This window comes from Gossypium hirsutum, chromosome A05 (genome assembly GCF_007990345.1).
Source record: "Gossypium hirsutum isolate 1008001.06 chromosome A05, Gossypium_hirsutum_v2.1, whole genome shotgun sequence".
Lineage (NCBI taxonomy): Eukaryota > Viridiplantae > Streptophyta > Magnoliopsida > Malvales > Malvaceae > Gossypium > Gossypium hirsutum.
The window spans coordinates 15,989,784-16,007,570 of NC_053428.1; the positions used below are offsets into that span (position 1 = coordinate 15,989,784).

The 17,787-nt window shown below is 33.4% G+C and overlaps 2 protein-coding genes across 2 annotated transcripts; both read right to left on the reverse strand.

Moving 5' to 3' along the window:
• Nucleotides 1–470: 470 nt before the first annotated feature.
• LOC107913966 (non-classical arabinogalactan protein 31-like) lies at nt 471–2,099 on the reverse strand. The gene is made up of 2 exons (NM_001327095.1): nt 1,512–2,099; nt 471–982 (listed from the first exon to the last, which is right to left on the reverse strand). Exons 1-2 carry the CDS (start codon nt 2,080–2,082, stop codon nt 681–683), a joined length of 873 nt encoding a protein of 290 aa, NP_001314024.1. The 5' UTR covers nt 2,083–2,099; the 3' UTR covers nt 471–680.
• A 3,141-nt stretch (nt 2,100–5,240) lies between these two features.
• Nucleotides 5,241–8,046, reverse strand: LOC107913967 (eukaryotic translation initiation factor 3 subunit D). The gene is made up of 2 exons (XM_016842657.2): nt 6,224–8,046; nt 5,241–5,566 (listed from the first exon to the last, which is right to left on the reverse strand). Exon 1 carries the CDS (start codon nt 7,957–7,959, stop codon nt 6,226–6,228), a length of 1,734 nt encoding a protein of 577 aa, XP_016698146.1. The 5' UTR covers nt 7,960–8,046; the 3' UTR covers nt 5,241–5,566; nt 6,224–6,225.
• Nucleotides 8,047–17,787: the final 9,741 nt, after the last annotated feature.

Consider the following 17,787-nt stretch of genomic DNA (forward strand, 5'->3'; position numbering starts at 1 on the left):
TCTGATTGCAGGACGACATTGCTATTGTTTGCTTCACGAAAAAAGGTATTCGAAAAGAAAAACATTGCATGTGTTTGGTGAAGGAAATAAGAGTGTGGATGATGTTTCACGTAAAGACAAATGACCCACCGGCCACCTCATCCTCACATTTTGCGTGCTAGAAATCATGGCAACTCCTTTTGTGGTTTATTTTGCAACCTCCTACATTTCTGTCATCTATAACCATAAACCCAAAATCCATCATTACCAATCAATTAGAAATGGCCTACATAAAAATCAATGACTTTCATTTCTTTTTATGCTAGTAAAAGAATATATTAGCAATCCATTCATGTCCCCCCATAAGTTCCTTTTTGTCTTTTCCTTTTTACCCCATTCCTGTTTAATCACCCTACTCAATCGAGATTATCTATATTCTATCCCATTTTCATGGCATGTCAAGAATAATTAGGTAGAAATGCTTCGCATCGTTTCTGGAAATAAGACACCCGATAATTTATTGATTATTCATCACTAATCTATTTCCATACATTACAATAACTTATTGCAACCCAAAGCTTACCACACCGAACAAGATGCCATCACAATAAGCTAAGAGACTTGTACGTAGTAGTTTAAGCACATAAAAGAAAAATGGTAAAAAGAGTACGAGCTCAACAGTGGGATTATAGATTTCTACTCTAGTTCTTGTGACATGTGGGTTCGAAAGCGAAGGGCCCAACGCTGTAGAGAACATATGGGAGCTTCTTTGAAGTAGATGGTTTCTCAGGCTTCAAGGGGGCGCCCTTCAATCCACCGTTTAGATTAGATGGCTTGCTGCATGCTTTCAATGGTGAAGATACGAGGGAGACGCTGCAATTGTGGAGATCAAAATTGTAGATGGTAATTGGTGCTTGCAGGAAGAAATAACCATTCTTGTCAGTCTTGAACTGGACCGTTAATTCGTTTTTAGCGTCTTTGCATGTCAGCCTTACGGTGGCACCTGCCAAAAAACAATCCCAAAGTTTGAATATAGGTTAATTAACTTACACCTGCAGTGGGCAAAAACCAACTACCAAGGCTACCATATCAATGCATGCCAGTAATTTGCTGTGACATACACCTAGAAATGTGAGAAATAAATGTATGGTAAAATTGCAGCTGCTGCTTTAACCCATAAAACGCCAAGCTCGTGATGTTTACTCACACTTGGATGTTGCAGGCGACATGAAAGCTTTTGTCTCACTCAAAATTAAAATGGGTGTCTCCGTTCAGACAAAATGCCAAGTCACATCAGAAAATGATGATGGCATCTATATGTTAAAACAATATTTTATATATGCATGCATTGATTCTAATAAGCATTTAGACAAAGATGTACATGCACGCCTAAATAAAAAATGATTATGGAAATGAGGCTATTGCTAATGGTTCTCAATGCAAATTGATGAAAAGATCGGGTACAACATTAAGCATTGCAGTTAAAAGTTCTAGTTTAGCGAATAAGATTCAAGAATAGGTTTTGAACTGACTAAGAATTGGTTTAGCTCCCAAAAGGGTGTCGACTCCGGCGTACTTGCATGACTTGCAATAAACAACGCCCTGCACTGCCACCTGGCTCGATTTAGGTGGCTTGGCCGGAGGATGAGATGGTGGGTGTGTTGGTGGCTTCGTCGGGGGCTGAGTTGGAGGCTTGGTTGGTGGCTTAGTCGGGGGCTGAGTTGGTGGCTTAGTCGGGGGTTGAGTTGGAGGTTTGGTTGGTGGCTTAGTTGGAGGTTGAACTGGTGGCTTGGGTGGTGGGTGAACTGGTGGCTTGGTTGGTGGTTGCACTGGCGCCTTGGGTGGTGGATGAACTGGAGGAGGAGTGGGGGTTGGGGGCTTAGTGGGTGGATGAGGATGGGGGTGAGGGTGAGGGTGAGGGTGGTGGTGATGGTGGTGGGTTGGTGGGTGAGTAGGCGGGACTACAGGTGAAACAGCATGGTAATGAGGAGGAGAAGCCTGAGGCCAAATGGGAGCAGAGACAGTGAAGGTGCTCAGTAACAACAGTGAAAGCTGCACAAGCAAAGCAGCTTTAACTACTAGTACTATTACAGCAAACCCCATATTTTGGTAATGTTTAGAGACAAAGAAAGAAGATGGTGAAGTCGGGGAGTCATTGGGAGTGACTTTATAGGGGTTTAAGGCCGTGATTCTCTGCGGTTTTTATTGATGAAAATTTTGTTGTATAATTAAGGGGTGGGGTAGGGGTTCGTAGGCTACCATAGCATATTCACAAAATGGAAAATGGAAATGTCTAGATTACTCTGGTATTCGGAAACAAAGGGCTAGTAACTTCAAATGCATAAACCAAATTGGAATTGTTTTTCCGATACACAGATTCTAAATTTAATGTTGCAGTCTAATCTAATGGCTAAGTCAGCTTCTTCACACGCAATGCAAGACATAGGGAGATTTTGAGCTTAAAACATGGTAAACGACAGAAGGAATTTTGCCCATGCAAAGTTTCCAAGGAGCACCAATTTCAAAACTATGTAATTAAATATGGATTTTTAGAATGATAAATTTAATCCTTTGGGCAACAGCCATAGAGTTGGGGGAAGGGTGATGAAAATAAAGTTAAAGGTAAAATGATTGTGGCGAGAATATTGAACATTATCAATGTCAATAGACAGTATGTGACGATAAAAATAGGCATGGTGAATTAAAGCATTTGGAAAGACTGGAAATTAATGAATCAAAGTGTGCCTTCCTTAGTGGTCCTTGTTCCCCCAAATGGGTGTTATTTTTGTCTCTTTTTTAAATGATAAGTTTAAAAAGAAATTCAGAATTTTCAATTAATTTAATACGTACTTGATGATGCTCCTCCTAACATTGAATCATGAGGTGGAAGGACACCATACTATCAAATACATTACAATGTCGTAATCAAAATTAAACCCTACAACTTTAATCCCGAAATGATTGATTACATACAAATATATTATCTGTAGTTAAATATTTTGAACTTTGAAACGAGAGATAATACATCATGTCATTCCCTTGTTTCTCATTTAATTAAGTACCCAAGTAGAGAGGTAACATGGCTAATTACGCATTCTTCTTCCAAATATTGACCCTAAAAGCCTACACCCAAGATCTGAGAAGTAAAGCGATAGCCATAATTTGTTGTATGGACCCTTAATTCTTGGATCCAGCAATTATCAATTTGCCAAGGGAGTGCTGGTGTTTTACCCAGAAACCTCTAAAATAATTTTCTACCCACAACTTGGAACCTATGGATTTTGGTTTGTTATTTTATCACCCTATACTCTATCTAATTGATTGGTTGTAATCATCTTTATACAAATATACGCATAGTAAATTCTGGGTGGGAATCCTATTATTTCTATTTTTTTCACTATCACATGCACCAATCAATTTAACCGTAAACCTGTTATCAAGTTGGAATGAGTATGACTATTAAAGAGGGGTTAGATGACAAACATGCATATGATTGTAATGGTGCAAGGATAAACTCAACACCACTGTATAGAAAAGTGGAATTTAAAGCATCAAAGGTGATCATCAAGTCGTCTCCTTTTAATTACCCAGATTGGATGAAATCTGGTTGTCAAGCTAATGTTACATCCTTAATCACATTTACTGAACTACATAATTAAGAAAGGCATTAACGATTAGAAAGGTTGTGGGCCGGGTGAGCGCTGAGTAGTCTGTTTACAGTTTTTGTCTGCAATGATTCCTATTGAATAAAAGCCACTGGCCTACGCTTCCAAGCTTCGGTTCATGCAACTTACCTGATATTGTGTCGGTGGATTTTTTAAAAGTATTCATATATACTAGTATCGTTATTTATATGAATATAAATATATAAAAATATTTATAAACATCAAAATATAAGATTAAATAAATCTCAAATATAAAATATTCATCAATAAGCTACACAAATACAATTCATTATTCAATAAATTTAAAATAAATTAATTTACCTATTACACATATAACATACAATAAATAATTAAAATGTAATATTTGAAACTAATTAATAATAGCATGTGTAATATCTTTTTGTTCTGGTCAATACATCATATTTCAATTGATACAAACAAAATCGACCGATAAAACTAATACGGATTGAAATTTACATTGGAACAAAACTTAAGATTTATTGCCTTGAATTACTATAAGAAACGAAACATTTTGATGGACCTAAATTGATTATCTTGTGTTCATACGCTAATTTTAATTTATAAATTACAAAATATATTTTCGTATTTCAAACGTATCATGATAATTTGATTATTGTGATCCATGATACAATAACTGGTGAGCGGGTAAGTATTGGGTATTCGTGTACGTATTACGATAGTCTCCAATGAGAAATGGTGATCGGGCACTTCAAATGGTTGTCTGACTGGAAACAACGAGCATCCGATCTCGTCAACAACAATATTAGCTAAATTTTAAGTTCATTATTGCATATCTAAAAGTTACTTCCGGCCTTGGTAAAAGGCTTTTGTAACTGAGAGGGACACTGGCATCTTATTTTTCACAATGACTTACTGCATAAATCGGAAAAGATGAAAGATCATCATGATTACAAGCACGCTCTGCTTCGGCCCATGATAATAATATTTTGCACATCCAATCGTTCTAAAAATTTTCTACCAACACCGCCACGGCCTCTCTCCTTTTCTTTTTTCTTCCACCCACCCTGTTACTGTTGGACTTTAAGGCTTTCACCCTTGGCAATATATTCCAAATAATCCTTTCCCAACTTTGAAATAAGAAAATAAATCCACTCCAAATTTATATCTTCCTACACCGACAATAGTGTCGATCACTCCAAATTTATATCCTCCTACACCGACAATAGTGTTGATACAGTGTTGATATCAACTGAATACATTTTTTTTTAATTTGAAAATTTTAGTGTTAGATGCCAAAAGGCTAAATCTTTAGTTGTTAGACTAGAATGATTCGAGAATATAATTATTATACAGCTTAAAATGTTGTTTCATCCAATTTCCATGCAAAAAGGTAAATTCATATAGTACAATGTCTGTGGAGAAGGTATAAGGCAGCAATTCTAAAAGGAGAAAAAGGCTTCCCAAATGGGCTTGAAAGGACTACTTTTCCTGAATTGACTAATCAATCCAGTGGCACACTAGTGTCACCAAACACTTAAGCCCATATAATATATAGTAAAGAATATCAAAAGAATAGTACCAAAAAATAGTGAAAAATAAGTTGGATTACAGGGAGACCAAAACTATCTCATTTATTACCAACTGTAATGATGAATATTTCAAGAAATAACTCAAGATGAAAGAGTTTCTGAAGCAGCAAAAAAACTTAATATTGCCTCAACAACGCATTATTAGGCTTAGTTTCAGAAGGCAAAAGTTATAAACGCTCTTACAAAATCGCTCCCACGTATACTGCTAAAGCAGCTTGCGGATAAATAATAATAAGAGAAAGATAAATATTTTGTGGACTAATATTCAAATCTGGTTTTTGACATAGCAGCATCTCCTGATTCCTGATTCTCCATCAATAACCAGAATTTGGATATGCACTCACCAATAAGCTGTAACAATCATTATTGAAACATCAGACACAGTCCAACATAGCATGCAATCAAGTTAAAGAATCCCTTTCAATGAATGAAAACAAGTTAATGACGGCTCCAGTCAATAAAGGAACACATAATTCTTCTACACAAATTGCATGCCATACAACTAACAATGTCATTTTCAGCAAACCAGAAAATCTAAGCATATAAACCAATTAATCTTCCACTCTAAAGCCTAACCATATCATCCCAGATGAATTAAACTAAAAGGACAAAAGTTTTTTTTTTTTTTGGGGGGGGGGGGGGAAGATTTTCTATAGCTAGACAATTACCTCCTTACTTTTCTCCATTTATCAACAGCATTAGAATCATTCAGGCAGATTATAATAGAAAGATAAATCAAAGTAATCATTCACAGAATCTGCCTAACTACGATCTTATGTTAATTATCCCTAAGAACGAAAAAGAAATTATAAATGCTTGTGGACAATTCATAAGACAATATTTGATCAATTCGATGGTACACTTCGGTAGATATTAACATGTCAGAACATAAACAAAGACATGGATCAAAACGAAGCATAGCAACTATAAAGATAAGAACAAGATTAATCGGCATAACATAATGAATTTCAAAATATTAGGAATATAGCTCAAAGAAAGAACCATTACCACTAAGTTTGTGCCTCAATCTCTTTATCGTCAGTTGTAGTCCCATTAGCCTCCACACCTTCAGCATCCTCACTTGGTGGCTGAACCTGCTCTTCTTCTGGCAATGGTTCCTCAACATAATCATTCTCAAAAGCATCAGCTGGAACCTCATAAATCCTAACTTGAGGCTTAGATGGATCCTTCACAAGCACATATTTCCCTTCATTCAACTTCATACACAAGTCTACAATAGACTTGACGATCCCCCACATATTCGAAGTATTCAGATTAATTTGGGAAGCAAAATCTCTTGGTTTATACCCAACAACACCCAATATCACATGGTTAAAATGATCCCTAGGATGCACTCTTGTCACATATCCCAATTTCATTAAATCAGCACTGGCTAAAATCGCTTGAGCAGTCCATTTAGCCAACTTATTTGCATTATTCTTCAACTCAGTAGCCAAAACTGCACCCCTTTGGGTCTCCAACTTCTGCCTCCAATCAACACCGGAATACTTGGGATCAAACTCGTTAAGAGCATTCAAAGTAACGAAGGAATTTTTGTTGTTAACCTCAACAACACTCTGAACCTCACACCTTGCGACTAAATACATATCACCATCAAGCTTCCACCTTCTATACCTATATGCCACAGAAGCAACCTCATCACCTTCATTGGCGAACGGATTTGGCTCATCAAAACTCACCTTATTCCCATCCCTAATCAGAACCTGCTGTGAAAAATTCTGATTTATATAAGCCGCTTCAACACTCAATGAATAAGCAGAATTAATATCATCTTTAGCTTCAGGTAATGGCTCCTGAGAGGTCTCGTGGACGGACAATAAATCTAATTGCGACCCATCTCTTTTATCGAAGAACAGTTTATTCCCAACACGTTGAACAACAATATCCCAGGAATAAACAGACCTGGGGGCACACATTAAAGTTGCCAGAATCGTATCAGTCGCAAAAACAGTTGCTTTATCCTCATTGGCCAATCTTCGGATGACCGGATCATCGGTTGTGGTGACTTTAAAGAAGTTTCTGTTTTTGAACCTCTCGAGTCTCCGTTCGTTCTTCGGGGTGATTCGGTCAAAGGACCTATCGTAATACTCCAAAGCACCACAGTGAAGTAAATCTTCGGGGTCGGAGACGGAGAAGGATAATTTGGTGAATGTTGAGAAGGGAATTTGTTCGAGCATGTTCCATTCCGGTTGGATATCAACGGAGGATTTGAAGATGGCAGCTTCACGACGTTGCTGGTTCTGATTGGACCGGTTGAGATTATAAAGACGGTCGCGACGGGCTCGCTCTTTCTCGGCCTCTCTTTTCCGGGCCTCGACTTCTTCATCTCGTCGTTGGGGGAGTTGAGGTCGATGTTGATTAAAACGCCATTTAGGGCCAAATTTAGGCCGAGGAGTAGGCTTCGTGTCGACTAAACGGAAGGCCGAACCATCGTCGGGGTTAGCGAGAGGGAAGGCGTCGAGGTCGAGAGAGAAATCGAAGGGGGAGTCGGCTGAGCCGGGCTTCCCGGAGGAAGGACGATTAGATGCGTTGGCGTTAGAAGAGGAGAAAGAGCGGGTGAAGTCAGCGATTCGGCCCAGCCTCTCGGAACGGGAGAAGGTGGCGTAGGGGACATGGGGAGGGAGTGTGGTGGTCGTACTTGGTGGGGTAGCGGTGGTTGATTCGGGTGGACCCCAACCGTCGGGATTAAATGGAACAGCTCCTACTTCAAAAACTCCCACCATCGGTAACGAATCTCTGTATTGGATTTTCCTGCAACACCAGCAATATAGAGAGAATCTTACTGAAAGAAGAAGAAAAAGAAGAAAAACCCTACATGGCATGGGCGTCGTTAATAATATAGTGTCAAAAGTGGGCTTCAACAGGTTAAGTTTGCTTGAAATAATTTTGGGCCTCATTACATCTTAGAAGGGCCCTTTAATTGAAAGTATGATTTGGTCCAAGAATCATATACAATCGACCTACCACTACATGGATTTAATTCACATTATCACCTATGGTATGGGTGAAGACGGACAAACCTACCTTTGTCATGATTGGTATTAGGCAACAAGATTTTGATATCTTGCTACTAATCCAGTGAGTAGATAAATTTCTTTTCTTTTTCCCCCATTATTCAACATTTGAATTTTTAACTTAATATTAATTTCAGACAAACCACTCAACTTAAATAATTAAATTTATTAGTATTTAAAATTTTAATCCATATAAAATATTATTATGAGGTTTTTGTTACGCTGATACTATACTTTTTTTTTATTCCACAATCAGTCCTATAACATTGATCCTACTTGTGGAGTTTAAAAACTTCGCTGCTAGTGTATCAAATCTATTATTTTAATTTTTTAATTCTTCTTTAACACCATACTCCTCAAGCATTCTTTTCTTTTCCATATTTCTTTTACGGTTAAAATATGTCTATTGAGAATGTAGATGCTATTGAGGCTATTGCTATTGCTGTAATTGATAGTGCAATTGATGTAGGGAGTGATGAAATTGAAAAGAAGAAAAATAATAAGAAGAGCAATGAAAATGAGGATGCTATTGAGGCTATTGCTGTTGTTGATGGTCAAATTGATGTAGGGAGTGACGAAATTGAAAAGAAGAAAAAGAAGAAAAAGAAGAAGAAGAACAACAACAAAGAGAATGAGGAGGCTATTGCTGTTGTTGACGGTGCAATTGATGCAGGGGCTGAGGATGAAACCGAAAAGTAGAAAAGAAAAAGAAAAGATGCAGCAGAGGAGTAGATGAGCAGGTTTCATAACTTTACTTTTAATTACAAAATCTTTTTTTATTGCTTGTATTTTTGGCAACTATTGTTACTTTGTTGTAATTTTAGTGTTTTATTTTTTGAATATTAAGAATTTAGTCCTTATATTTGTATTTTTAGAAATTTATCCTCTCTTTTTTTCACATTTTAAAATTCAAGTTCAATATTAATAGTGTTAATTTTCTTTTAGGTTTAATTAGTTGTTGTGATATTTTGAAACAATAAAAAATTACTCATTTGGTAACCATCGTAATTTTAAAAAAAATATTGTAATTAACTTGAATTTTAAAAAAAATATTAACAATTAACTTAAAATTTAAAATTTAAAAATTACAAAAACTAAATTTTTAAAAATACAAATATAGGAACTATACGCATATTTTAACCTTCTTTTTAAGATACAAGACCTTGTACTGGTCTAATGCCATCTTGTGTGCTAACACACCTCCAGTTGAAGTCCCAAGTAAGTTTTGCCCTCCATTGAAACGCAAGTTTCGTGTAGGTGTGTTTGGCACACCACCAGCCGCCAGTTGGTCTTTGTTTGAGGAATCTAACCTCATTCTTGTTATCCAAGCACTATTCAATATTCCAATTTGTAAAAACTTTCAATTCAACACTTTAATTAATACAATTTTCGGCTGTGAAACACAAGCTCCAAAAACAGCCCAATTAGATCCGAGATTTCTGACGATTGGAGAAAAAGAAAGTCATTGTTGGATTGTTGGTGGGCACTTTGGGTTTTTATTACCCATAAGCCCTGTTGTTTTGAATGCTAATAATGCATGATATGCTAATAATGCATGATTTGGGGACCCACGTCAAAATATTATAGATGTATTTATACTAAAAATTAGATTGTAATTTATTTTTTATTTAATAAATAAATAAATTAATTCTTATATGTTAGATAAAAAAATTGATTTTTTTGTTAAAAAATTTATTCATTTTTACTGTTAAAAATTAATTTATGTACATTATAAAAATTAATTTATTTATATTCAAATAGAAAAAAAAACAAATATAATTTATCGTTTATTGCATCCAATTATTACCATATTTATTCATGGGGAATGTTTTTCAATGTACATCATGACATACAGACAAGGAAGCATAAAATGATTGCGCTTGCTCCACTTTGGTTTCCATATTCTTTGTTATCTACAAATGTTACACCCCTTTTAATGTCTAATTGGCAGGAGCGAAAGATATCAGCATCAAACATCCCAAATACAGCAGGGTTTGGAATTCATTGTGCCTTTTGCTGTATGATGTAAGGCCTCTTAAAACAGCACTATTTTTTATTTATTTAGAAAACACTACAAATTTATTAATCACTTAATTTGGCTAAGTTTTAAAAAAGAACAGTCCCTCATGTGAAAAATAAAATAAAATAAAATAACAAACAAATTTTACGTGGAAACCCTTTCAGGAAAAAAACCACGGACAGAGGAGAAGAAAATTAACTATGTCGAAAATTTGAATCTTAATACAAGAGGAATAGACTATGTCTATTTATAGGCTTGTAAAGCAATATTCTAGTAGGATTGAAACACCTTATCATAATCAATATAAAATAGATAAAGTTTAATAAGGTTTAAAAACCTTATTCTAAAATAAAATAAAAGAAGTCTAGTTCTATATGGATTTTACTTTTATTTTATTTTTCATCGTATTTTATTTAAATAAAAATTTGGGTCACTTAATACTAATACCTCCATATCATCATCGTTCACCTTCAACATCATACTAGGACATGGGAAATTAAATCGAATGACATATCCTATAAGGATCAAGAGAATGAACATATATACACTATAATTAATAAAAATCATATTAAAAAGGACAAATAATAACTTTAAAATATGTTTGTAAGTTTTTTAATTGCGTTACAAATGCACCTAATAATAGTCTATATAGGAGAGAGATCTACTTACTTCAATGTTAAATTAATGTAAGTTTACACTTTTTTATAAATTTTTTGTATGATTGATATTTTAACAATCAAGTAAATTAAAGTAAGTTTACACTTTTTTATTATTATTTTTGTATGATTGATATTTTAACAATCAAGTCCTTAAACATGTCAATATAAATATATTTATTATATATGTAAATTTTCAAATTTATCCGTATCTCTATTAAATTAATTCAAAATATTTTCTTTATTAATATATATGTAACAATTTAAATTTCTTTTACTTAAATAAATAGTTGAACATTTTTATTTTGCTTAAAACTTGGTATGCTTGTCATGCGCTCGTAACTTCTACTGTAGCTTGGATGAGGTCTATATTTACTAAAAGAATGGAGGGAAATTGGGCATGTAGTTTCATGACGAAGGGTTGCTAGCAATTTCCTAGCCAAGATAGATGAAGGTGAACGTTGATGGTTCAATGTCAACTTTTAAACCAAGAGCAACCATAGGTGGAGTGCTGAGAGGATTGAATGGAAGCTGGATAGGGGTTTTTGATATGGTGGTAGGATTATCGGATATTTTTAAGATTGAAGCTCGAGTGTTACTTGAAGGTTTAAAGTTTGTTTGGGCAAAAGGGTACCGTAAGTGGAGATTGAGAGTGATAATTCGTTATTGATAGCCATTATACAAAACGGGCTAGTAACAAACAATAATTACAGTGAAGTTAGGCTAGTTTAAGACTAGTGCTTTAAGGACTGGGAAGTAAAATTTCAACAGATATTGAGAGAGAATAATAGGGTGACAAATCGTATCGCGAAAGAGGCTCAAGGCGAAATGGATCACTTGATTATTCATGAGGAACCACGGGGGAGTGTGAGGGATTTATTAGATGATGATACCCATTACGCTACATATCCATTGTTTGATGACGATTAGTTTTGATGTAATCTTAATTTAAGATTTTGTTACTTTATTTACCAAAAAAAATTCAACAAGTGAATTATTAAAATACTAAGCATACAAAAAATTATAAAAAAAATATAAAACTACTTTAATATTACACTAATATAAATATATTTCTTCCGTCTATGATCCGAACCCCCCTTAACTAACTTTCCAATAAAGTTAATGGAATTTTCATTAAAACAAATAATTATCATCCTCTTTACAATAGTAGCATGCTTTTTCTTAGGTGGGAATTTAAACAATTTCCCTTTCTTTGCTCTAACGTATTTGAATCATCTTTGGGCATTGAGTGTAAAACTTTACCCACATGAATATTCACCATTTCAAACTATCATTCATCAATTCATTTTGCTTTGATATTTTATAAAATGATGTGAGAGTATAACAATTTGAAAAATAAACATTAATAAGATGGTTCTTTTATTATATTAAATATGTTGATGTGAGAAAAAGCAAATTATGTAGGTATATGTTTTCAAATGTATATCATCTTACATAGTTTAACACAAAAAAAAATATCTTTTTTTATAAGCATTAAGAAAAAGACTATGAGTTAATGTCACATGTTTAAAATTTTAATGACATGTGGTATTACAAAAATTTAATGAAATTAAAAATATATATTATGTTTAGAATTTTGGATAAAATCCAAATTTAAATACTAATGCAGTATAAAAACCAACTTGATAAAAGTCACCAACTTCTAGTGTTACGGACTTAGATTACGCAATCTTTGACACTAGTACTAAGGTGTTGGTGAAGTGGTTCTCTAGTTATAATCAGTTAGATACTAATACCTAAGGAGAAATGATTGTATGAAACATTGATATTATCTATTTCCAATAGTTTCATGTCACATCAGTAATTTCATCTTAAATTTCATGATTTTAAATCGAATTTAAATTTTTTTATAATAAAAATATTGATGTGACATAAAAATCACTATTTCATACGATCTTTTCCCAATACTTAGGTTGGTCCAAACTAATATTTTGAAATGTAGATTTACCCACATGGAAAAAAACAATTTATGATAATTAGATATGTGTAAATATACAAGCTTTAGTATATTTCAAGAAATCTAAGTGACAATAAATTTACGAATGTAACCTCATCTATCGGCTAACAAAAAATTAATTTAGAAATAAAGAGAGAGGTCATAAGAGTTCTGTCAACCAAAGCATCAATTCTGGTTCAGTCTGAATCGAGTAAGAAACTTGTGATCTATAGTGAAATACCATTGAATGGGTTAAATTGTGTTTTGATGCAGTAAAGTAAAGTAATAGTCCATACCTCAGATAGTGAAAAAAATGTTAAAAATTGTTAAGGTAAGTTCGTATAACTAACTTAAGTGTGAAAATTGTATTGATTGTTTAAGGATTTGTGTGAATTGTGATATGTAAATACATGTATGTGTAGCATGAAAATGTTGATACATGATATGTATAATTGATGAAAAAGAATAAAATCCGTTCGAATATTGGTTTCCGATTGGACAAGTGATTATCTTTGTAAATAAGATCCTGCATGTGTTACACTAAAGGTTACCCCGAAAGGGTAATTTTTTATCTCATTATGAAAAGGAAATTGACTCGAAAGGAGTAATAACTTGAAAATGATACATGTACCTAAATGGTACACTTGGAAAAGGATTTGTACACTTTGTGTGTACACTTGAAAAAGAAACATACACTTTGTCTTGAAAAGGGAATGTGCACCTCGAGTGTACAACTAGGAAATGATATGTCCATCGGAAATCCAATGATTCAACAGAAATGGTCTAGTAAATGATATAAGAAGAAATGGCATGATGAGCTCATCTATGCATTATAGTATCATTGTAACTAACCTATTAGATTGAATGTTTGTGAATAGGCAATATTTGCTAAATTGCCAAGATAATGGATAATTTGTTTATTGTGTGATTTATTGTTAAACGTGATTGGTAAGTGTAGTTTTGATTATAAAAGTTTTATAGAAATGCTATGATATATAAGAAGCTACCTGAGAATTAGGGAAAGTTGTGAAAAAGAAATATTTGAACCTCTCTACCGGTGAAATTTTAACACCCCTAACCCACATCTATTGTCGGAATAGGGTTACAGGATGTTACCAGAGTTTACAAAATAATTACACATAATTCCACTATTTACTTATGTTTATATCAAAGCTGTCCACTCGAGTCATAGTCATTAAATTATTTATATCTTGAGCTACGGAGTTCCAAATTAAGATCCGCTAATTTTCCCTGAAACTAGACTCACATATCTTCTTACCATAAAATTTTCAGAATTTTTTGTTCAGCCAATAAGTACAGTTTATTCTTCAAAATCACCCTTATTTTGCTGTCTGACAATTCCGACCCTTCTTCACTAAAAATTAATTATCTCCTCGTAAGGGATTTGGATGATGTTCCTGCTTGAAAATAGGCTCATTCAAGATTTTAAACATATAAGTTCTAACCCATAATTATTTTTATACAATTTTTAATGACTTTAAAAAGTCAGAACAGGGGATTCCAAAATCATTCTGACTTTGTCTCACTAAAATTCAAATATCTCAATAACCTTTCTTCTATGTGAAACTAGACTCAATAACCTTTTATTTCATATCTTATTCAACCTCTAATTCGATTTCTACCATTTTTGGTGATTTTTCAAATTCATACAACTGCTACTGTCCAAAATTGTTTTATGCAAGATGTTAACTACCATTTTGCCTCTAAGCTTTTAATAAGTGACAATTTCATCCCTGCTCAATTAACCTCTCAATAGGGCTAATTTTTCTCATTTAATACTTTATTCTATCATTTTAAACTACTTTATAACCCTTAAAAATCAAAACTTTAACACTAGACCTTAACTCCAAACTCTTTCACAATTAGGTCCCAAAATCAATTTACATTAATTTTACTTGATAAAATCATCATATATCAAAATTAAAGCTTCAATGCTATGTTATTTCATCATATGCTTCCAGCACTAATCCATAGAAACTTTAAAAATTAGCCATGGAATCAAAAACTAATGACATAATAAGTTGGACCCAATTGTAAAAGTCCAAAATCTTAGAAATTTCATGGAGAAAGCAAGAATTAAACTTACATGAAGCTAGAGTATGAAAACCAGCTTGAACCCTCTTCCATGACTGTTTTTCAACTGATAAAAATGAAGAGAAATGAAGAGAATTCTAGATATTCCAATTTGGTCCCATTTTTATTTAGCTAATTTTGATAATTTTCCAATTTTGTCTTTATCTCACCCATTTCCTGATTTTTCTTAGCTATTGTCGCCCAAAATATCTCATTTGGGCTTATTTTCACTTTAGGTCATTTCTCATTTGAAAATTGAGCTATTTAATCCTTTTAGCAACTTTTACACCTTTTTCAATTTAGTCCTTTTTATTTAATTAACCACCCAAATGTCAAAATTTTCTGACGAAATTTTAATTCTACCTTATTGACACTCCGTAAATATTTATAAAAATATTTACGGCTCGATTTATAACATCGAGGTATTGATACCTCTTTTCCTCAATTTATTGACTTAATAAATCTTTATAAAACACAAATTACTAATTCAAAAATCTCTCAAAAATCACATTTGGCTCATAATTATTAAATAAATAAATTTACAAGCTTATTTTCTGAATTTAGTGATCTCGAACCACTATTTCCAACATCATTGAAAGTCGGCTATTACAATGATAAGCTATAAAAGTAACATATTTTAATCTCATTCTTAATGCATTTTTGGATGATTAATTATAAAAATTAGTGAATTTGATGCTCCTAGTCCTTTAAATTCATGTTTATATACTTAGGAGAGCATTTTGGAGTGAAAGGAGTGAAAAGTGAGCTAAAATCAGACAAATAAAGTTGTTTTTAGGATCCACACGGCCTAGGCATTTCCACACGGGCTGGCCACACACCCATGTGCCAGCCCATGTCGATTTCGCACCCTACTTCTCAAATACGCAGAAAAATCTAATTTTTAGGCTTTCTGAGCATTCTAAAATCTATAAATACCAATTAGAAGAAGACCTAATGGGACAATAAGAGAATATCGAAGAAAAGACTCGAAAAACACCATGGGAATCAACTTGGAAGCGGATCTCCCTCAAGATCGAAGATCTCAATTTAATTTCTTTATGTCTTGTGGTTATCCTAACTTTTAGATATTTCTATTCAAGATTATGAACTAAATTCCCTAGATACCTAGGGAGGATAAACCTATGATGAATCTTATTATTTGATTTCTAATTTACATGATAAATATTTGATTCTTGTTGTCAATTATGTATGCTTATTTCTTGTTTTAATATTTTCGGGATATTAATTCATATTTAATCTGCTTATTTCAGTAGAGTGAAAGTCCTTGTTTAAGAGTGGATCTAGCATAATTGAGTGGAGTTGCATGCAATCCTAGGAATAGGACGATATAAATCTAACGGATTAGAATAAAATCTAATTGGGGAATCCATAGATCGAGTTAATGTGACGATAAGTGTTTTAATTAGAAATAGATTTCAATTAATCAACCTAGAGTCAGTTGTTCTTACTCTCGAAAGAGATATTAAAATAATTTAAGGATTTCTACGAATTAAGACACAAGTGAATAAGTCGTTTAATTCAAATTCATAATAATAGGTTAAGTCTAGGTGGGTTCTTTCCTGGGTATTGTCTATCTTATTGATTTTCTTTAATTATTTTCCTATTTCATTCTCTGTTGCGTTATTAAATAAATTAGTTTAGTAATTTTAGATTAAAACACATCATCCCAATTTGTGGACTAGATAATAAAAAGATAGTAATTATTAGTACTTTTAGTTCTCGTAGAAACGATATTTCCTACCCACTATTGCTATACTATTATTCGATTACTCAATATAACTATACTATTATTTGATAAGTGGGCTTGTATTTATAGTTAATTTAGTGAACATTAATAAAAAATATATGTTTAACTACAACTAATAATTCTTAGTTTAATAGGAATTAAAAACATTAAAGTTCATAATACTAGATCTGATTACTGCCCAACAGGAAGCAGCATTGTTTATTGACAGGTTTCTCAAATCTCATTAATAAACTAAACAGAAGATTGCCAAATGGGTTATGAAATGTTGTCATTTATGCTTGTGTATGCTTGTGTATATAGGGTGGCAAAATGACTTTGCAAATAGCCTATTTTTATCCACACGGGCATGTGTCTCAGCCGTGTGTGACACATGGTCATGTTACACGGCCGTGTGTCCCCTGGTGTTGTAATTGAATTGAAGTCGGTATGCTTCACACGACTTCACACACAGGCGTGTGACTGGTCGTATGGTACAAGTCAGTATACCCCCTAAGTGGCACATGGCCTAGCACACGGGCATGTGACTTGGCCATGTTGCATAAGTCAGTATGCCCTACAGTTTTGGCACGGCCTAATACACGTGTAACACTCTTTAAGCCCAAACCGTTGCCGGAACGAGGTTATGAGGCATTACCGGACATATCAGACAACTTACGAATAATTTACAATTAATATAACTTTCATAGTATAATATAATAATTAAGTCCCTATCTTGAACTCTCGAAGTTCAAACACGTATTAAAAGTAGAACAGGACTTGTTCGAGTATTCCAATTTTTTTTTTATAAAAATTTCGGCAGCATTTCTGCTTATTTTTACCTAAACCTCCTGCAAATTCAAACCAAAACAACCAACACCAATATTTCACATTCATATACTAATATTTATATTATTAACAAAATTTTAATTTAATAACTATCATAGCATCATTCAAAATTGATTAAAAACTTCATTCATTTAACAACTTAATGTTCATGTATCAAAATATCATGTACTTTCCCTACCATTTCATTTAACCATCTAAATTTTATAATTCATCCTTC